General features: G+C 42.5%; 1 protein-coding gene across 1 annotated transcript in view; it reads left to right on the top strand.

Annotated features, from left to right (window-relative positions):
- The window catches only part of KCNK9 (potassium two pore domain channel subfamily K member 9), a 129,193-nt gene extending 108,970 nt beyond the window's left edge, over window positions 1–20,223 (top strand). Inside the window, exon 2 of the mRNA XM_030553880.1 lies at window positions 19,123–20,223. Coding sequence (XP_030409740.1) covers window positions 19,123–19,964 — 842 coding nt within the window. The 3' untranslated portion in view covers window positions 19,965–20,223. The remainder of the gene's footprint in view (window positions 1–19,122) is intronic.
- The last annotated feature ends 2,319 nt before the right edge of the window (window positions 20,224–22,542 follow it).

Below are 22,542 nucleotides of genomic sequence, written 5' to 3'. Positions count from 1 at the left end.
GCTTGGAATGTTTCCCTCAGTCTTTCTTGAGAGTCAGTCTAAATGTTTACTTTCATTGTTTCATCCCATCATTCCCAGACACATCCTCCTGTCCCACTCTCCCTCTTCAGCATTCTCTAACTGTAAAGGGAGGATGAAAATGCCCAGCTTCACAGGCATTTTATGAAGACTCGGGGCCATAATTTTTTGTGTGTTTGTACAGCTCCAAGCACAATGATGGAGGCTGCCAGGCACTAAAGCAATACAAATAATAAATAATTGTGATAATCAATGCTTTCGAGCAGCTCAGATATGACAGTGATGGATACCAGAAGGAAATATTTTGTCCATTTGATTTTTTGTTCTACCTGGAACCCAGGAACTCTGAAGTGAGAGAAAATGAAAAATATGAGGTTAAAAAGATTAAGAGAATGTTTTTAAAACCCAAAGAGAAAGGAATAGGTTAGAGTTTTGAACTAAACTTTGGAAGGTGGTTTCTTATTTTATCCCAGCCAGTTTGTCTATTCCTATTTACTGGAAATGGAAAATAAAAATGATGGATTACTCTGCTTATGCCTAGTCAGGTACATTAAATGGTGTGTCTCACTCTGTTGCCTCCCACGAGCTTACAGTAGGTTATGTGTGTGTCGCAGGCTGGCATGGAAAGGCTTGATGTTTTGTAAACCCTAAAGAAGAAAGAAAAAACTCACTTGATTTGTTTTGTGTGAAAGGCTTTGCTGGGAACTAGAAGTATATTGGCAGAGTAGAACCCTCCTGGCATTTAGAATGGCTAATTGGGATTGTCTGTCAGTTTTGAGATTCAATACTGCACATATCCTAGCCTGCATTCCATGGGTCATTTGCTGGAGAACAATTTGCAGTGTCTGCAAGGTTTGGTTCTTAGCCTTCACCTTCAAAGCATCAGAGTGCGGCTTCGTCTCCAGTTAATTGTTAGGATGGTGGGCTGAAGTCTGATCTCATTTTTACTAGTTTTACACTGCTATAAATCCATTAACATCAGTGCAATTGCTCCTGATTTACACCAGATTAAGTGAGATCAAAATAAAGTTCTGTGAATTTATACAGATGGGTCACACTGGTCTAAATCTATTCAGCTTACGATGACGGAGAGGTGGGTTCTGGATTCAAATCTCTATATCAATTTTTGCTTCAGTTTTGATTCCAGGCTGGATCCCAAACTGGAAGGAGTCTGATTTTTCTGATTCTCGTTTGGATGCAAGTGGAACCTGGTGTTTCCACATCTGAGGAGTGTTAAAGATCTCACACAATTGACTATCTGAAATGATTTCAGTCAACTGAGGCCAGAATCTCATGACAACAATTTAAAAGATCTCAGGGCTTCTCCACCTGGGGAAATTTACCAGCACTACTACACCAGTACAACAACCCAAGGGGACCATAGTGGCCTTTTTTCTGTTATAAGCTAATTAAAAAATGCTACGATTATTCTGAAGAAGAGTGTCCACGTTAGACTAGTATAACTGTAGCAATATAATTATACTAGTATACTAATGCCACTAGATGTTTCCATGTAGGTAAACTCTGATCTAGGATTCTATGAATCCTGATTGGGTAAGCTTAATTCAGACCTTACCACTGCCTCCTTGGCTCCAGTTATATATAAATAGAACAGGTCAAGCTTTCTCCATTAACTTTTTTTCAAAACAAAAATGCCTTTTTGATCAAAATTAACATTTTTGTGAAAAATGTTCATTGTGTCAAAATATTTTTAAATGAACATTTTTGAAATAAAACATTGCAATTTTTAAAAAACAAATTGTGAACAGTTTTATTGTGGCTTTCCAATTTTCATTTTTTGCATTTTCTGGTTTTTAGAAGAGAAATGGGAGGGAAGAACCAACAAAAACCTTAAATTAAAAAAACACAATTTTTTTTTTTGCTTTTTAAAACACGGTTTAAAACAATTTGAACATTTTCTCTGAAAAAAACCCAAAAAATGTAAAGAAGATTTTTGAACACAACAAAAATTGTTCATTTCATTAATGCTTTTTCATGAAATATACTTAGCTTTTTTTGACCCAGTTCCTTAGGTAAATCTGATTAAATCACCATTGAGTCTTTATGCAGGGTGGCCATGAGCTGGGCTTTGCCTATCAGAGCACTTCTGCTGCTTGAAGCCAGGTGCAGCTGCTGGGGAAACAATGATTGGTCTCGCTGGCAAGTACTCAGTTGCCCAGCAGTGCAATCTAGATTTGCCAGTAAGAGTGAGACTACGTTGGGAGATTTTCCTTAAGAGAGGGGTAAAATAAGTTCTCTGACTGTTGACATGAGGGAAGTAGTTAGTGATCTGGAGAACTAAAACCTGGGACAGAGGTGTTTAATACCATTCCAGTAGCTGCAGGAAGCCTTTCAAAGCCTAGAGCTGTTTGCTCACTGGCTAGCTCTTGATCATGATCTTGTGCATGGTGACAGGATGGCAACAAAAAAGCAAAAAGTTAAGAAAGCAGCTTCCTCCAAACTGGGAAATTCAACTGCTTGCAAATATTGGAACTGGCTGAGAACACAAGAATGGCCATACTGGGTCAGACCAAAGGTCTGACAAGGCCAGTATCCTGTCTTCTGACAGTGGCCACTATCAGATGTCCCAGAGGGAATGAACAGAATGGGTGATCATCAATTGATCCGTCCCCTGTCACCCATTCCCAGCTTCTGGCAAACAGAGGCTGCCCATCCTGGCTAATAGCCATTGCTGGACCTGTCCTGCATGAATTTATCTAGTTCTTTTTTGAACCCTGCTATAGTCTTGGCCTTCACAACATTCTCTGGCAAAGAGTTCCACAGGTTGATTGTGTGTTGTGTGAAGAAATATTTCCTTTTATTTGTTTTAAACCTGCTGTCTATTAATTTAATTTGGTGACCCCTAGTTCTTGTATTATGAGAAGGAGTAAACAACACTTCCTTATTCACTGTCTCCACACCAGTCATGATTTTATAGACCTCTATCATATTCCCCCTCCACCTTAGTCCTCTGTTTCTCAAGCTGAAAAGTCCCAATCCTATTACTCTCTCCTCATAAGGAAGCTGTTTTACACCCCTAGTCATTTTTGTAGCCCTTTTCTGAACCTTTTCCAGTTCCAATAGCAGATGAATCGTAATGGTCTATTATCCCCATTTTACGGAGACATTCTAGTCCTTTTGCTTTATGGTCCTCCTCACTCAGCACGTTTAGAAGTGAACCCACCATTAGTACTCGTCTACTCTAGGAAGTTTTGCTGGTGTAGTAAAAGTGGCAAATCCCATTAATGTGGATGCAGCTATACTGGTATAAAAGTGTTTATATTGGTATTGCTTATTTCCATTTGGGACATGATATAAGATATACCAGTATAATGGTGTCTGCACAAGACTTGTACCAATATAACTATATTGGTAAATATCACACCCCAATAGTTCTGCCAATATGGCTTTTCTAGTGTAGACCAGCCCAAGCCCAGTGAAGGGAAGTCACATAGCCTTTCCTTTAGCCTTCGTCTTGACTGGAAAGCCATAGCATCTCTCTGAAAGCTGAGGAGACACCACACTCAAAATCCTTGCACATAAAGACCTCTTCTCAGAGTTTGCAAAGACTGATTTTTTTTTTAATCAGGGTGCAATTTATGGCGGATACAGCAGTAAATAAAACAAGATAAGCCTGTAAATGCACTGGAAACTACCTATGAAGTCAGTTGTTATGCTTTTATAAATCTTAGTTTAATTGAAAAGAAGGAGCCTAATAGAGATAAAATATCAGTATTTTACAGAGATCATGGGCAAGCTCTGACCACCTGTGACAGCCTCTCTTGCTACTGTAGATTACCAACCTGCTTCTCTCAAGGGGGGTTAACTGGATGTACTTAGTTTTATAGGCTTCATAAGGCAGCTAGTGATGCCACACTGCTTCCCATGGAAGACTATCAAGACTCATAGACTTTAAGGCCAGAAGGGACCATCATGATCCTCTAGTCTGACCTCCTGCACATTGCAGACTACAGAACCTCACCCACCTACCCCTGTAGTAGGCCCATAACCTCTGGCTGAATTACACAAATATTGAGTTAAATACTTCAAGTTACAGAGTATCCACCATTTACTGTAGTTTATACTAGCAAGTTACCTGTGCCCCACACTGCAGAAGAGGATGAAAACTCTCAGGGTCTCTGCCAGTCTGACCCAGGGGGAAATTCCTGACTGACCCCAAATTTGGTGATCAGTTAGTCCTGTGCATGTAGGCAAGATCCACCAGCCAGACACCTGAAAAAGAATTCTCTGTAGTAACTCAGAGCCCGCTCCATCTGGTGTCCCATCTCTGTCTAGTGGAGATATTTGTTAATGGCAGTCACGGATGGGCCATCTGTCATTGTAGGCAGTCTCATCATACCATCCCTTCCTTTAAATGATCAGGTTCAGTCTTGAGACAAGTTGGATTATTTCCCCTACTTCTCCCCTTGGAAAGCTGTTCACTCCTCTGATGGTTAGAAACCTTTATCTCATTTCAAGCTAAACTTCTTGGTGGCCAGTTTATATCCATTTGTTCTTGTGTCAACATTGGTCCATAACTTAAATAACTCCTTTTCCTCCCTGGTATTTATCTCTCTGGTGTATAGAGAGCAATCATATCTCTCCTCAGCCTTCGTTTTGTAAGACTCTGTGGACTGCAGGAGAGCCAGTAGGATAATGTCATCACAGGTATTGATGAAATGTTTAATGGAGACAGGAAGTGATTTTTATTTGACATTTAAAACATTCTGTTTCTTGGTTGCTTTTGTCAACCCATATTTAACTAGAGTTTTTAAGGTTCAACACCTGAGACCCTTTCAGTGAAAGCTTTCCAGACAGCTTCCAGTCCACGTTTCTTAGATCAGTTAATGATGAGAAGAAGCTCAGTTCATTTGTAACTTTGCTGGGATCATTACCCCACAAGCCCCTGTATTCTGCCCTGAAAGTACTTATCCTCTTACTCAGACATACCAATCAAATGGACCTGCCGACTCATACAAGACATGAGACGCTTAGGCCCCTGCTCTTGTGAAGGGTGCCCAGCACATCACAACTGAATTCTGAGCAAGTTGAACTCTGTGACACAGGGGCCTCTTGATGCCAACTGACAGAGGGCACAGGGGTTGCTCGGAGATTTATGGGGATCTTCTGGGTTGAATATGTGCATAATACTTCACTAAAGGATGTTATGTGTGGTCTCTACTGAGAGCCAGTAGCTCACTGGACATCGTAATGGTTGTGGTATGTGTGTACAGATAATATTTAAGGAGTTATGTGTCTATGCTGAAAGTTCTGTTGTTAAGACATGTAACCAGGAGGTGACATGTCTCAAACAGGTTCATTTCAAATAGGAGGTAACACATGCTTATCCCTCTGTCTGGTCATGTGTGTGCTGGGCATCATATGCCTCACGGTGTATGCTCAGAGCTGAATTTCCAGTTCAGCACAGTAGGCACATGTCCAGGGGCATCGGTGTTCTAGGGGTGCCCTACCTTTCTAAAACTGTGTGCAACATGAAGGTCAGCTGTAAGTGGGGGGACAAGGAAGATGCCATGCTGAGGGGAGCGTAAGGTGTAAATCCAGCCCTGTGGATGCTTGTTTGCATACTGAGCCAAATGCCGACTGAGTTATTGCGAAAGCTTTAAAAGAGGAAGTTTATAGGAAGAAATAAACAGCAGGAGGGGGTTGGATTTATGAGGAGGCAAGCTGACAGAGTGACTTGTCGCATGAACAGAAGAGCAGAGCCAAGCCTGGCTGTAAAACATGGGAAAGACTTTGGGTAAGCATTGCTGTATAAGACAAGAAAGTATCTAGTTAAGTCTAGGCTCTAGACTGTGTGTCATGATGTTATTTTATGTGTAACCATCTGTTTCCATTACTTCTACGTGCTATCACTTGAATTTCTACTCTTTGTTAAATAAACTTGTACTTGTTTTCATTATTAACACATCTCAGTGACGTGTTCAATGGAACAGTGATCTGAGGTGAAACAGGCAAGCTGGACATTGTCTTCTGTAATTATGCATTATTATTGCCCTATAAATATATGATCAAGGGACACAAATCCTAGTCTGCATCACAGATGTGCAGGGAGAGGAAGATTCCTGGAAGGCAGTGATGACAAATAAGACCTAGCGGTGATAACGAATGACAACTTCAATATGAGTTTGTAATGCAATGGGATAGTTAAAAAGATGTGGCCCTTTGGAGCTACATAGGCAAAGTCATCATGTGACAGACTGTGTACATTGCTAGCAAAGATCCTGGAAAGATCCTGAGGGATTATAGGGAATTAAGAAAAGAGTAATAAGAACGATCAAGGAAAGGATTTGCATGTGGGGAAAGATTTAAAAACTGTATTTGCATAGGTAAACAAAAGCTGTAAAACATCTGCTGATTTCAGTGCAGGATTGTGCCATGAATACTACAATATGTAAAACTTATTGACTATGGTGAGAGACAATAACTATCTACAAGTATTTCAAGGGAGTTAAACATCAAGGAAGGGGAGAATTGTGTCTGGGATATGGGGGTATAGAAGTAATAATGATGGGGAAAAGAACAGAAGAAAACGTAGCTGAATAGCAGAAAGACTTCCTGATTGTAGCATCTATTGGACAGTGGACTAATCTCCTAAGGTAAATGGCAGAAGCCCTGTTATTTCAAGCATTTAAACAAGACTGGACAAAGCCCTGGAGAATATACTGTACGGAACAGCCTGCACTTGCCCCTGGGAATGGACATGACATAATAGATCTTTTCTTACTTGTCTCTATGATTCGCTTCTGTTTGAGATCTTGTTCTAGGCATGATTTGTCTTGGGAGTGTCTGCGATGTGACCCATGGATCAAACCTGTGATATCTTCAGAGCAAGAAGAGGAGTAGGAAGCGGAGAGAAGGGATATAGGGGCGAAGTATGAATTGAGCTTCCTAAAAGTGCTTTGAGCTTATTAACAACCATTAGAACAGAGTCAGATGGAGGGAATGTGAGCTGAGTGGGGAAGAAACTGGAATCAGAAATGCTACAGGCCTGGTTGTCCACTGCGTTGCATTTTGGACATTCTTACATTAGTGCAAAGGGGATGTCAAATGCTGCCAAATCTGAATCCTAGTATTTTGCACCCACACTGGTAAATGATGGCACAAGGTGCAAGGCAGTGGAGAATCTGGCCCTACCACTGTAAATGGTTAAATAGTCCATACTGCGATGCAGGCAAGTCTTCTGAACCCAGAGACTCAGTGTCAGCTGCTTCCTTCCCTTTGCCATTGAATCCAGTGACTTCTCGCATCCTGGTGACTGGAGGATTGTTATTTTTGGAAGAATTCGGCATGCCAGTTCCCCCCTGGTGTATAATGAGTCCAAAGGGAGCTTATCCTGGGAGGGCATCTGGCTGCTGATTTGCTGCATTGTTTATTCCTTTAGTAAGTTGCCCAGGCTCAGCTGTAGTCTTGGCAAACTGTCAACAACTGACCAGCAGGAAATCCAGAGCAAAATAATGGTCGGCTTAGCAGCATCGGATTAACCCAAAATCTCTGCTCAGTCCCTGAAATGCCAGTGCCCTTGTACGGGTGGATAAAGGACTCCCCCCCTCTTCCCAGCTCCTTAGTGCTTGGAAGCTGCAGGCCCCACAGTCTTCGGCACCAGGTGCCAGGGCAGTACTGCAGAGTCACTAGGTGGAGCCCTAGAGTGGGTGGAGGGGCTGTTGCTATTGAGTGTTTATTTCTTTTTCTGAAGTGAATTGAAGTCAGGGGAAAGTTTCCTGGTGGACAGTCTGGGGGCGGCTGGTGTCCTCTCTCCCAAGAGCAAGGTCAGCACAGGCAATAGCACTGGAAGCTTTCCCTCATGGTGCTTCATGCTTGTGCTCAGTTCTGCCCTGGGGAGCCTGGTGTTGAGGGTATGGCTCAGTTGCAACACCCTTTCAGTTCAGGGCATGTCTGCAGAGAAGGTCAGCAAAATACCACCTGTGATGGCTGTTCTGTCATATGGACTCTTGTCCTCTGAGAATGGTCTGAAGCCACGAAATAGCTACTTTGCAGAAGTGACTACACAAGGCAGAGGAGAATCAGAGCAGCAGCAACAAATAAAAAAGGAGGTTCTGAGGATTAGTTAATATTCATTCCATGCTTTGAAGTGATGTGTTCATTATTATTGTGACTTGACAGAATACACTGCTTCTGTCAGTGGAGAAGTGTGTCTTAATGTGGCACCTGTGCGGAGCAGAGCTATCTCCTGCGGGTGTAGTTCCATACATTCATCCCTGGGAAAGCGGCATTAATATTCCCTAAACTTTGCTTGGGATGTTGCTCCAGCACCCCTTGGAGTCTGCCTTGTGGGGCTCCAGTACATATTGGATGATGGCCACAGAGAGGGAAAATGATGGACAAAACAGAATTGGCTTTGGAGTAAGCATTCAGCCTCCAAAAGAATATGGTTAGTCATGAAGCATCCAAGCCAATCCTGGCTGTGGCACTGAGCTCTCAACAGTTTGAGTTCTGTACGCTGCATCATGCCATTAGGGAGATGCAGCTACCGTGTCTCCTGTGAGATAAAACAAAGAAGCTGCTGCTAGTCATGTCTGCTCTCATATGTGACAGGAGTTAGATGAGACAGCAAACACAATGAGAGGAATGGAGGTGAAACAGCACGGGGAGAGCGAGAGAGAGAGACAAATGAGAGAAACAGGCTCTGTGCCCTTAGTTTCTATAGGCTTCCTCTGAACTAACCTTGTCACTTGAAACATTTCAGAGTAGACAAGACATTGGACAAAACACTAGTGGATATACGTCAGGGAGTCATTCTGCTTTGTATGGGAGCTGGACTAGGTTATCTAACAGGTCTCTGATTTCCAGTACTAAGAACATGGACAGGTTTCAGAGTAGCAGCTGTGTTAGTCTGTAAATTAGATACCATTAACTCTGGCTTGAATAGAGACTGAGAATGGCTGAGTCATTACACTGCTTGAATCTATTTCCTTATTATAACTATCCTTACACCTCTGGTCAACTGTCTGTAATTGACCATCTAGATTATCACTACAAGTTTTTTTCCTGCTGATAACAGGTCATCTTAATTAATTAGCCTCTTAGAGCTGGTATGGCATCTTCTCTGAATGTATATATATACTCTTCTTATATGTTCCATTCTATGCATCTGATGAAGTGAGCTGTAGCCCACAAAAGCTTATGCTCAAATAAATTTGTTAGTCTCTAAGGTGCCACAAGTACTCCTGTTCTTTCTAAGAACATTGTGTGAAAGAACGGATACATTGGCCATTTTACTTATTAGGCTTTTTATTAAAGGGTAAAGAGAACTGTTGACAGTCCCAGTTATTTCTTACCTTGTCAGTAAAAAAGAAAATGTACAAGATAATGAGATACAGCAGAATTGAGGTAATAGAGATTATGGGTTACAGCCTTCAGTGCCCAGCATACTTACTATTACAAAATAGGTATCAATAATTTGTTGTGCCAGTCAGAATTTGTCATTTCAAAAACATTTTAAACAGCCTTTTTTAAAAATAAAAATTGTCACAGAAAAAATTCATTTCTTTCAAAATGTTCCAGTTATATGGTGAAAAACCAACCCTCCTCCCTGCTCCAATATACATGTGTTGGTTTTCAAAAATTGCTTTTTTCAGGTTCTGTTTCTAAATTGAAAAGCAAGATATTTTTATTTTAAAACCTTTTTTGGAAGTTGCTCACTCGTTTCTGTCCATTTCTAATGTTTTATTTTTAACCAGTTCATCTCACTGACTCCATCTTTCCTCAAAATACATTGGTTATTTACCTACAAGGCCATGTTGTGTGACGTGCATCTATGCACACCCTGAATGCATGGCAAAGGGCAGGGTGAATGCTGCCTGTAAAGCACTATTCGCAATTGTCTCCTCTGGAAGCTGATCCATCAAAGACCCATGAGTGAAGCAGGGGTGGGCTGTAGGTGGGGGCTGCGTGCACTGCTTGCATTGACCACCTGGAAAAGCACTGAGGAGTCTACTCAAAGGCAGTCCCATCTCAGGGAACCTACAGGACCTCTGAATTTTGCGTGCAATACTCCATCTCAATAGAAGCGGACCTGAGGTCTATAGGGGCTACAGCCCTGTGTTAAAAAAGAGTTTGGCTTCAGTTTACACACATTAAATGTTGCCCTCTAGCCACTGGTAAATTGTCAGTGTGGCCAGCCCGGTCCTAGACCAAATGATGGTGCCTGAGGCGAGGAGCATCTTTGGTGCCCCCTCGCCATTTGTTAAACTTTTGAAAACCTTATTTCTATTGCATTTGTAGCCCATTTCACGACTTCAATGCATGATTTATCCCTGTCATATAAGGCAATACGCTTGCATGCTAGGATCTGTACATCTGCATTTATTCATGCTAACAACAAAAACAGCACTTTGAGCTTGGTGGCCCCCCCAAGCCTGGCACCACAGGTCACCTGGGTTGCCTGCCCCTAAATCTGCCCTTGAATGTGGCCCTTGGTGGGGCAGTACCCACAGGTTGTCTAAGAAATGTATCTTCCCACCAAAGGCAGGCACAGCAGTTGAGATCAGGTGGGGCTATTGATTCATGGAGTTTTGCTTAGCACCATGCAGCAGGTTTTCTTGGTTGATGGCCTGCCACTGTTATCCCCCCAGCTGTCCAGAGGAGCCTGTGTTCGGCTAGCTTTACTGAGCAACAGAAGCATCATTTATTTTCTCAAATGTCTCTTTGAGTGCATGTGTTCTTTGCTGCTGTTTTCTCTCACCTAACAAGAAGTCTATTAATACATGTGTGTAACAGCCATGGCAGGGGTATTTATGCCACCACTTATCGTGCGTAGCACATGTACATTACATAGATTGGAAATGTTGGTGCTTAGGGCATCTTGTTGCTACGCAGAGATAAGTGAAAGGAAACAATTACAATAACTAGACAGGCCTTGCTAAAACAGAAGGTACAAGTTTCATAAGTCAGGGAAGATCTAGGTAGAGAAGATTCTAAACAATGAATTTAGGCCATAACATGATCTAAAAGTGCTTGAGGAAACAAGATTTTGAAGAAACCAGTCCCTGACTTGAAGAGGACAGGGATGTGCTGACACAGCAGTCATTATCTATCTTTTGAGGGAATGTTTCATCTCTGTTGTTTTGCTGTCATCTGTTCAGTTTGCTGGCAGGCGTTTGATTCAGTCTCTCCGATTTGCTTACAGAGATTCCTGCTCCTGGAGTAATTTTGTAGGCTGAGGCAGTTATCTGTCTCATGACTCACGATGTACAGAGGTCTGACTTGGCCTCCCACCCTCAAGAATAGTGGCTCAGGCTGGCCCCTGACAAATAACTTAGCAAATGAGAGGAGAGGCAGCCCATTCCTCCTGCCTGTTATGTCCCTGCCTCTCTCGTGGAGGGATCCACAGATCCAGCCAAGTCTCTGCTGAGGCTCATTTAAACTTGTTTTATGTGAGCAACTAAAAAACTTGTCTCAAGTTCAACAAGAAAGGTTCCCAGTGAGAACAAAGCCACACAAGTCACCTGCTGCGCCCTGTGGACCCTGATATAACATGAACTATTCGGTGTAATTTCCAAACAGGGTATATGGACTTATATTATGAATCAGAGTGGAGGAAGCATGGTTACTGGGGAAGGTGGGTTGTATGGTAGCAGAGGAAAGATTAGCAGTTGTTATAAACTGAGCCACCCTCATACAAGGAATCTTCATAGGGGATACTGCTAAGATTTTGACACCCACCCCCAGAGGTGAAAGTAACACAGACAACTTATGGTCCCTACCGGCAGGGCCGCTGACAGGGTGAGGGTGAGGGTGGGGTGGCAAACTTTAACATTGGCTGCGTACAGGCCAGGAGAAGTGGCTACTTCTTACTGGTACACTGTACCGGCCTACTTTTACATAAAGGTTGCAGTGGACTTTCCCCAAACTCAGCAGGGTTCCTATCTGTGACAATCACATCTTCACAGCAGTGTGTGATATCACCAGGTCACCACATCACCCTGTACTGTGAGAGAGAGAGATATTGTGTTGTGATATATGACTTTAGCAGCTGCCTTTTATATGGGCCGAAGGTGGAAAATTTGTGCGTTTGGGAGACCAGAGGGGAGGCTGTAGCAGTGGTTGAGGCAAGATATAATGAGGGCTCGAACCTGACTGTAGGAAGGGAATGAAAAGGGTGGATCCTGGAGAAGTTCAGGAAGAAAAAGGCACGAGGATTTGGATATTGTTGTTTTGTATTTATTTGTATTCCTGCGGTGCCTAGGAGCCTTAGTCATGGTCCAGGACTCTATTGTGCTAGGTGATGTACAAATACAGAATAAAAAGATAGCTTGGATACGTGGGACAAGGGAGAGGGAGGAGTCAAAAATAACTTCCTTGAATAACTGCTTGAATGCCAGGGAAGATGTTTATTTTAACAAGGCATCTTTCATCCAGATGAACAAGACTCAGAGCACAGATCAGATGGAGAGCTGTTGCTTTTCTGACAGGAGTCTGATTTGTTTACCTTCTTTTCTCTGGGTGGCTGAATAGCTTAGTTGGTTTGGATATCACTCCAGTCATCACTGATATGTGGCCACATCTGGGGTGGAACTCAGCAGCTATGCTACACAACAGACAGGAAGAGTAATAACTCCATCGGAAACTCAGAGGGGAAATTTAATTCAGCAGAATATAATCAAACAGGAAGGTAGCCAGGAATTGGGATTAGCCCTCCAATCTTGCAGAAAATTGCCCAGGATGTTTAATAACCTCAGGTGGTCACAACATGGGAAAGATGGGCACTCCAGGAGCACAGCGCCACTCGGCACCATGTTGGGTTACTGGCTCATGCTGGCATCTAGGGAAACTTGTCCTCACACAATACTGCTTCCTCCAGCACATGGATTTTCCTTGGATGTCTCCCATCCAATAATAATCATGCCCCATCCTTTTAAAAAGAACTCCAATGAGAGCACAGCCTGTGGCGTTATGGCAGTGGATGATAACATTGCCGAATGAATGGATTTCTCAACTGAAAGGCTGCCTGGGAAAAAGAACGGTGAACCCCTTCTGTTCGCTAACAGGGGATTAACACCTCTCTCCACTGGTGCTGGGAAACCCTTTGGGCCGTAACAGTTTGCAGTGCTGGTTTTGGGCAGGGCCTGTTACTTATTGTCATTTTTTAAATCATTGGCAGCCCTGAGGATTGAAATCTGCCCAGAACAAATGTGTTCCATGGACGGCAGCAGTGCATGTTTCTATGCAGTGCGCCTCCAGCCCGAAGGGGTCTTCTCTGAGGGCAAGAAGAGAGTTCAGTCACCATGGTTCATTCAGTCTTTGGCCTCTCTTCTGAGAATGCCGGCTGCGATAGTGCTTTCCTGTTTGCTATTCATGGGGAAGCGAGCGAAGCCCAGAAGCTCCCTTCGCACCTGCCACTGAGCAGATGGGAATGGCTTTTGGTCACAGCAAGCCTTGTAGCAGAGCCAGCTCCAGAGCCCCCTTGCCAAACCCTGACCTCGACTGGTTTCATCTTTACAATAAAAAGGATGCGGCTTCCTCTCCCTCCCATTTGAAGTGGTGGCTCTGAAGTCAGAAAAGTGCCGGTAATTCTTCGGGGCACTTTCCCTGATGTCGATAAACCTCTGAAGTGAACCTGTGACATCAGCCTGGCTTTTTTATCTGAATTATGCCTCCCTGTCTGAGTTGCAGATGCCATCATTCCCGTTTCATGATCTGTTTTGCAGAGCTGCAGCCAGAATGAGTGAGAAAGGGTTGAGTCACAGGGCTGGCACGGTTCATTTTTTGCACATGCTGTTGTCAAAGAAGAGGCGGCCCAGTGAGAGATGCCAAGTGGCCGTCACTGCAGTGAATGACATGAGAAGGAAAGAGGCAATAAAACCTACTCCCCAGAGGAAACAGTTCTCCCCCCTGACTAACACCAAGAGCTGGGCTGCTTCAGGACTCAAGATGGTCTAAAAACTGAGTGCAAATGTGAATGAACCCAGCAGCTCTGCACCTTTACCGTGGGTTTGACACCGCTTACAAATACCAAACAGCTTGTGGTCTGTATGTTTCATTTTTAATATGATGATTTGGTAAGCACTGCTCATGTGCTTGGTCTGGTACGAGGGCCTAGGGCGCAACCACACCTGTCCAAGAGCTGAGAGCACAGGACACAGTACAGACACAGACTCTGCCCTGGACTGCTAACGGTCTAAATACGGTGACCACAGTGTAGACACGCTGCATTGGGAATGTTCAGAATTTTTTCCCTTTTAATTTATTATACCAATTATCATTGACTTGCTTATTCCAGGTGACAAGATGCATAATTGCAGTTACGTTTCATTGTTTGATTAGTGCTGGTGCTTTAATACTCCCAGCTGTCCTGGGAACGTGTCTTCTCACAGGAACTCAATGTGGTTCAATGGAATTCACCTTGTCGGATAAGTGGGACTTTAAGATGTCAGTACTGTGCCTGTACTACTCTTTTAGAAGCTTGAAAGGAAACTAACCAAGTATTTCTCCCTGACTGGATAGTGCCGGCCTCAAACTAAGTGGGTTTCCTTTTTCCTTATTCTTAAAAGGGCACAAACAAGCAATGGAACAGCCAACTTAATGGAACAAATCAGGTTGCCTCAAGCCTCCCAAGTTATACTCTGCTATGAACAGAGCAAACAAGAGTGTTTAGATCTTGCTGCTTTTCCAGAATTGTCCTTAGTGTGCTGCTGAGTTCCAGAGGCATCCCCCAGAGCCAGCAAAGAAGAAAATAACTCAGTGACCCATTTGGGATGAGGCTGTGGTGACCCAAGTCTCTGCCTCTCATGATTAAATCTCTCAACCATTCTGCATGACTGTTTGAGGAAATGGACACGCTCCATATCGCCTCAGCTGTAGCTGGGGAGGAAACTGCAATTGACACAGATTGGCTCAAAACAGGGATAACACTTTGAGACACGACACGTTCCTCATGCCTGACTATCCTTCTCCAAACCAGGGCACAATTGAAGAATCCCATCGGTGAAGCCTAAGCAAGCATCTGGGCGTAACAGGGAAAGAATGGGTACGGAAGCCACTTTGTTCCCACCATTCGAGGTGAAAGTCATTTGTGCATCCCCTGTTCCATCTGGTAATGTCTCTTTAAACATTAGGGATCACTCTCCTTGTTCACTCTCCTGCCTGCTGTTAATCAGGTCCTTGCATCCTGCCGTTCCAGATACTGCAGTGATGGGAGCCTTCTAGATACCTAGATTGATATGGCCCTGCTCCAAGTTAAGGCTCCACAAGTTGGGCTTCTCTACTGTTTGATCCTACTGTTCAGATGAGCAGAACAAAACCTCTTTGCTCTATCTGTTGCTCATCTCCCAGGCACATTGAACTTGCTCACATTCAGAATAAGCAGAAACTCTAACCTGGCAGAAGGAGCTGTCCCCTCTGCAGTGCTCCACTCCCTGGTGTAGACATGGTGTGTCACCTTTATGCACCTCTTCTCCTTTCTTGTGGATGCCCAAGTCCCCTGGTTTTCTTCAGTCTCTTAGCTTCTTAAGTGGATGTCTTCTCAATAGCATGGTCCTAGGATCCTCTGCATAACCTTCATCCCCTTCTCAGGGTGGTGAAAATGATCTAAGCTGAAAACCCAGTACCATGTGTATTCAGATGCCTTTATTTCTGTAACCAGGCTCATTCCAACCCAGTGTCTCTCATCTCCCAACTTGTAAGTATTTCTCTTCATATTTGAATAAAGTGCCCTGGCTTTTGAGCTGGGGAAGTTAACAAGAGTCTCTAGACACCCTGTTTAGGCAGTAGGGTGACCAGATGTCCCAAATTTATAGGGATAATCACGATTTTTGGGTCTTTTTCTTATATAGGCTCACATTACCCCCCACCCCCATCCTGATTTTTCACATTTGCTGTCTGGTCACCCTATTAGGCAGTCATCTTCTGCTACTGAAGTGGTCGCTTGTGTCCACCGAGGCTTGTTGAAAGTCAAACCCATCTAGTTGGAGCCTGACCTTATCCACTGGAGGAACACTATTTACAGGTAAGAAAAACTGTTTATCCTCCACTTTCTTCTGGCAAACTTTAATCCTTCTCTGGCTTCTGACATTGGGCCTCTGAGGGAGTTTGAAATTAAAAGGGACAGTTTCCCATTTTAAATTTCATACCTACATTATTAAAACTTAAAGAACTTAACTAATATCATTTGGTTTTTGCTGATTTGCAGTGTTTATGGCCTGATTCTGCACCACTTAAGGAAATGAGAGTTTTGCTTTTGCTTCGTAAAGTTCAGGACATTTCACTGTTAATCTCTGAGGCCAGTGCCATGGAGCTACGTATGCTCCAAGGCCTTGTCTGCGCTAAAGAAATGTTCTTTGCCTAGCACTCATGTACCTATTTTAAAGGCTTGATTCCATCTCAATAAAAAAGACCTTGTCTGTTCTACGTGTTTATGTTCAAACTGTGATATAATCTGATTGTATAAACCTACATCGACGCAGTGAGTGTGGTCTAATGGCTAAAATTATATAGTAAGCATTCTCTTTCTAGCTGTGTGACCTTGTGAGAGTCACCATCTATCTGTGCTTCACCTTTCCTACCTGCAAAATGGGGCTACTAAAGCTTATCTATCTCACAGGGGTATTGTAAGTGAATTAATTACGGGGTCTGTAAAGTACTTCGAGAAACTCGGATGGAAGATACTCTGTAAGTGCATAATACTAATTTATTATAATCTTCCTAAATTGTCTCTCTGGATCCTTAAGGAGTGGGATTGGACAATTTCAAAGGAAATCTTTTTTCATCCCTAACCCTTTTCTTTAGAGCCCAAGTGAAAGCTGTTTCTACCAACTGCCATCTCTGTCACCATCTGGAAAATCACATTTTCTGGATCTTCCCTCCCCTTTATCAGCTGTAACTAAAGCTATAAAATGGGAAGATGTCCTTGCTTTAATTAACACCCCTGTAGTTCAAAAGCTGATCTTAGTAATGAGAGGCAATTATAGCCTTTATTGAGGGATAGTCAGGTGGAACAAATCCAGCATCAATCTATGGGAGGCATTTATTCCCCCAGGAAATTTGGAAGCTGCTCTTTGTGAAGAGCTGAAAACAAGGTCTGGTACAACAGGTGAATCAATTTGTTCTTTCTGTAATCTTAAAAATAACTTGTTTCTATTTTTTTTTTGCAGATTTGTTTTTATATCACCATCCAGCTGCCAGCAACTAGCAGTTGAGTTAATAATGGTTGTTACTGGATCTTTGAAGATGTAGTTTCTAGTTTTTATTTCTTTTTCTAGACCAGTGTTTCTTTCTGCTTTGCATGGGATTCAGTACTGAGTTCTGGTGAAAGTGCATTAATAGATCAGTGCATCAGTAGCCAAGCGCAGGACAATTTACTACTGTTACCTGCAGCAGTGTAGCTAATTAACTCCTAGTTGCATTTCATACTGTGCACACTGCAAATGGGTAGTTTTTGGACCAAGAGTCTGACTGAAAATATCAGAATAGGGCTACAGTATTGATTGGGGAAATGTCAAAAGAAATTCACTCCTGTGTGGAGGGCCAAGAGGCCATCTTCATTCCTATTTGGAGGGCTTCCGTGGAAAATAGATGGTGAGTAACACCTTGTGCAATCTCTCTGCAAGGGAGTGAATTTTACACTTAGAGATTACATTCAGTGTGGATAAGTATCTAAAAGTTGAGATCTTTTTCCTGCCTGCCTGTGTGTGTCTTACATTGGCAAGGAGATGGATTAGATGGCTCACTAGACCATGACCATCTATAGGCCTGATTCTCCACTTCAGTTTTATACCTGCGTATTGCCACTGTTTCCGGAAGAGTCATATTCCCCAACATAATGGAGTGGGGAGCAGGACATTTAGATTCTGTGAAACCTCTTAGGACTGCAAAACTGGACAAGAATTCCTGCAAGATCTTTCTCTCTTGAAGTATTTTTAGAGCCCTGAAAATCTGCGGATATCAGCTTTGTATCCATGGATATCCACAGACTTTGTTTGCAGATTGCAGATCAGGTGCGGATACAAATTTTGTATTCGCGCAGGGATCTAGGTATTTTCACATTCCCACTCCTAGCAGGAAGTATGGATTTGTGCAACAATGTGGGGTGAAAAAGTTAAGTCACAATGGCTTGAGTAGGTTCTCACTCAATGTAAACCAGTTCTCATATCCCTACTAATATAACAGGAAACATACCACATATCCGATCCTGGACTACCTGAGTCACCTGCTATAATTAATAGTTCCAACCATTTCTAGTAATTGTAGAATGAGCTGAATCAATTGTGCATTCCTCTGTAATTAAAAATAGTGCAAGCCTTAACCCTCCCCTCAAAACCCTACAGTCTTCCAGCAGTGAGTGTCTTTCACAGGATTCCTAGGAGAAGCTTGTTAAAATTCCACCAACAAACTGGAGAGAGGTTTGGGATGGTTTCTCTACCTCTGATGGTTCTCTGGATACTGCTGAATCACTCCTGCCAGAGAATACTTACCTCTGAGGTCATCAAAATCCCCTGCCTTTGCAATGGACCAGATTCCAATGCCAGGTATTAGTGTGTGTGTGTTTTTTTAAATGCCCTGGTGAGGACAACCATGTCCAGTTATGAAGGTTGAATGTTATGCTATACTCCATTGTAAATCCTTCAGGAAGGAAGTGAAACTTCTCCAGCAAATGAACTCTGTATAATTTTGTTTGCCATTAAGCAGTGTTGCAACTCTTCTTGCTTGCTTACAAGGACAAGGCTTTCATTTAAATCGGAACGGAACAGAATAGATTCTCCATTCCCTCATCCCGTCTTCTCCTCAGGCACATTCACACCTAAGGTTTTCGCTGGCTTTGGGAGCCCCCTGTTGCAATAGTGCAGTTCGTCACTGCAGTGTTCTCATGAACTCCCAGGCAGAACACTTCCACTGCTGCAGCAGCAAAGAAGTCCTCATTAAAGTAGGAGTCACTTGTGCCTTCCAAAGATTTTGAAAGAGGTGGCTTTGACTTCTCCAGCAAGGAGAGTATTCTGCCTGGGGAAGACGTAGGTGTTGACAGGGTGCTTGAGTTATTTTTGTTAATGATTTGTGCTGCTGGTCTGATGAGGAAGCTTTTGGAATTCCCCCTCCTTGCTGACACTCCTATCTTTTCCTTTCCTTCTCTAGGTTATGGACATGCTGCCCCAGGGACGGATGCCGGGAAAGCCTTTTGTATGTTCTACGCTGTCCTGGGGATCCCACTGACGCTGGTCATGTTCCAGAGCCTGGGTGAGCGCATGAACACCTTTGTCAAGTACCTCCTGAAACGGATCAAAAAGTGCTGCGGGATGAGGAGCACCGACGTCTCCATGGAAAACATGGTCACTGTGGGTTTCTTCTCCTGCATGGGAACCCTCTGCATTGGAGCAGCAGCCTTTTCCCAATATGAGGAGTGGAGCTTTTTCCATGCTTACTATTACTGCTTTATAACGTTGACTACGATAGGATTTGGTGACTATGTGGCCCTGCAGACCAAAGGGGCCCTCCAAAAGAAGCCACTCTACGTGGCTTTTAGCTTTATGTACATTCTAGTGGGGTTGACAGTCATTGGAGCATTTCTAAATCTGGTTGTTCTCAGGTTCTTAACCATGAACAGTGAGGACGAGAGACGGGATGCTGAGGAGCGGGCATCCCTGGCAGGGAACCGCAACAGCATGATTATCCACATTCAAGAGGACGCCCAGCATGTTCGGCCACGGTACAAGGCTGAAGTAACAGATCTTCAGTCAGTTTGTTCCTGCATGTGTTACAGGTCCCATGAGTACACCAGCCGGATGGTGTCTCACCAAAATTCATTCAGCTCCAAGCTGAATCCTCAGTACTTTCACTCCATCTCTTATAAGATAGAAGAGATCTCACCAAGCACATTAAAAAACAGCCTTTTCCCATCTCCTGTTAGCTCCATCTCACCTGGGTTGCACAGCTTTACAGATAACCACAGGCTGATGAAAAGGCGAAAGTCCATTTAAAGTGATTTGTCTTCTTTTGCTTTACTTGTTTCCCCCAATTACCCTTTTTGTTTCTTGAGTGAGACGGAGTGAGGCCAAAGGGAATAGAAAAAGCCAGTCCTCCTCTGAGACTCAGCTCATGAGCATGAAGCATGGATTATTACTGTTCCAGCAAAGTATGCCTTACATTACCCCCTCAGTGGATTTCAGAGGATTCGAGGTGATATACAGTGGGTACCAAATCCAAAGTTGCACACAAAGCTGGGAGCCTTCTTGTGCCGCTGGCACTCCTGACCTAATAAACTATTTTCCTCCCAAGCAGGTCGCTGTGCGCATGTGCGCGTGTGTGTTGAGTGCGTGTGTGTGCAATTCCACAACTAGTGCCATGTGACAAAAATGCATCAGGTATTAATTTTTTTTCCCTCGAAGCAATTGTGTTCCAGCCTGCTTTTAACTTTTAGACTGCTTCCAAAAGAACAGGGGACGGGGGAGCCAACTTGTTTTGTTTTTGCCAAGTCAAGCATGTGTCATAAGCAGTCAATATACCAGGTGTATCATGATCAATTTTTGAATGCTAGATTTTAGATTGTATTAACATTAAAAAAAAAAGAAGCAGGAAAAGATGGATCATTTTAGCTTGCCAGTTCAAAATTAAAAATAAAATAAAATAAAAATAAAGCATGCACTTTGTAAAACTGGTATGCATTATAAAAAAAACACAAGAAAAACTAGCAATGGAATTAATAATCAAAAGCAAATAATATAATTGATTTAACTACATTTACTTTCACCATTTGCCACTGTTCCAACAATTGTTGTGCAAGTAGAATTTTTTAAGAGAAATTGGAAAAATTATTGGAACTATAGAGTTTCTTTTTGTTACTTTGCTCTTATTTATTACAAAAAATATTATTATGAAGGCTATTATTTTATTTTAATTTTTGGTGCAGCAACTACCTGCATGAATAGGAATTATATTTTTTGGAATGCTTGGATGAGGGTGGGTATAAATAGGCGGATGTATATTTTTTTCTTATATAATAGTGACAAGGCATTCCTTGTTTTAAATAAATAAAAAAAATGATGATTGTCTCTAAATGCTTTTGATTTGTAAATAGTGGAAAGCCTTTGTTGGTCTCAGGAAGAATTCAAGGAACAGTATCTTGATCGTTTTTGGCCTACTGGGAACTTGCAGTAGTAGATATGGTCTTGCTTTTTGGCTAGTCTGAAAGACATAAGTATGTGCCTGTATGTGGCAAGAACAGTTGCACTCTGGTGTTTTGAAGGGTTGTATCGGGAGCAGATTGCATTAGCCAGATGGAGTGAAGGCTGATGATGCCACTAAGTGAAATTGTTCCTTTGGGATCATTCATCACCCAGCTAATGATCTGAACCAAACTGACTTTACAGAACCAAATTCTAGGTCCTGGTCCAACTCCCACTGATGCTAGTGGAAGTTTGTCATGATGAATGCAAGCAGGATATGGTACACTGGAATTTTGTCTTTGTGTTCAATGGAGGCAGGATCGGGACCCATATCAGGGTACAGTGGTGCGTCTGAATTAATAATCCTACCTTTTAAAAGACCTTCAGGGTTAATTCAATGTACAAAAAAAGCATTATCTATCTGGCACAAATCATCTCTCTTGCTGATTACACTAGCATATACTTGCTATATAAAAGCAATAACCCCCCATATATAGTTCTAAGTGTACCTGAATAATATGTTTTCTCAAATTCATGCAAACTTCCATTTCAGATCTGACCTCAACAGCTGTGTGCGCCTATGGGAGGTTGACTGCCTTCCTAGGGTTAATTTGTCAGGGCATTAATGGGCAGAAGATAGTAATGACCTCTACTTTCAACTCTCTTCTCCTGGCTTTAATCATTCAATAAAGTCAAAGTCTGTAATTTCAGTGTGTTATAACGCAAAAGTATCCACAGCTTTGAAAACGTTCTATTACTTCCTCTTTTGGGAATTTCTGCAAAATCATGCTGGTATTGCACACTAAAACCTCCCATAACATGAGTGAAAAACTAAACTAGAGTTCTGAGTGACCATGACACTGAAATGAACATTTTAGCCTAATTTATGGGAAATATGTTTTTATTTAGTGTTAATGGGTACTGTGTGTACATAATTAACTAGTGACATGCTCTAAGTACCCAATAGACTCTAAGACTTAGGGTGATGTCAGAAGCTTTGAAACCAGTAGACATTTGGAAAGCAGTCTTAACATTCTGTGATCCACCTCTATGATAACCAACTAGACATCTGTTTCAAGACGTGAGATCTACTGGTCTTCTGAATCTCACTGTTGCATATGTTTTTGTTTGTGCATATCTGGTATATATGTTAAGAATTCAAGAAAATCAACAAAAGATTTGGTTTCACAAAGCTTTGAACATTCAAATTCTGCCTGCCTTTGAGGGGAGAATTTGGCTTGGAGAACTTTTTTCAAAAAACTTGAATTTTTTAAAAAAAGTTGGATTTTTTTTATTGGGGGGGGGGAAATCGCTTTTCTTGCCAAGTGGAACTAAATTGTCAAAAGTTCTACAAGGTTTTGAATTCTAGAAGTTCAGTGTTTGTAATGTGTTC

The sequence above is a fragment of the Gopherus evgoodei genome, chromosome 2 (genome assembly GCF_007399415.2).
Source record: "Gopherus evgoodei ecotype Sinaloan lineage chromosome 2, rGopEvg1_v1.p, whole genome shotgun sequence".
In the NCBI taxonomy this organism is placed as follows: Eukaryota; Metazoa; Chordata; order Testudines; family Testudinidae; genus Gopherus; species Gopherus evgoodei.
Note: the sequence above shows the minus strand (reverse complement) of the source record. Positions and strands in the feature narration are given on the sequence as shown.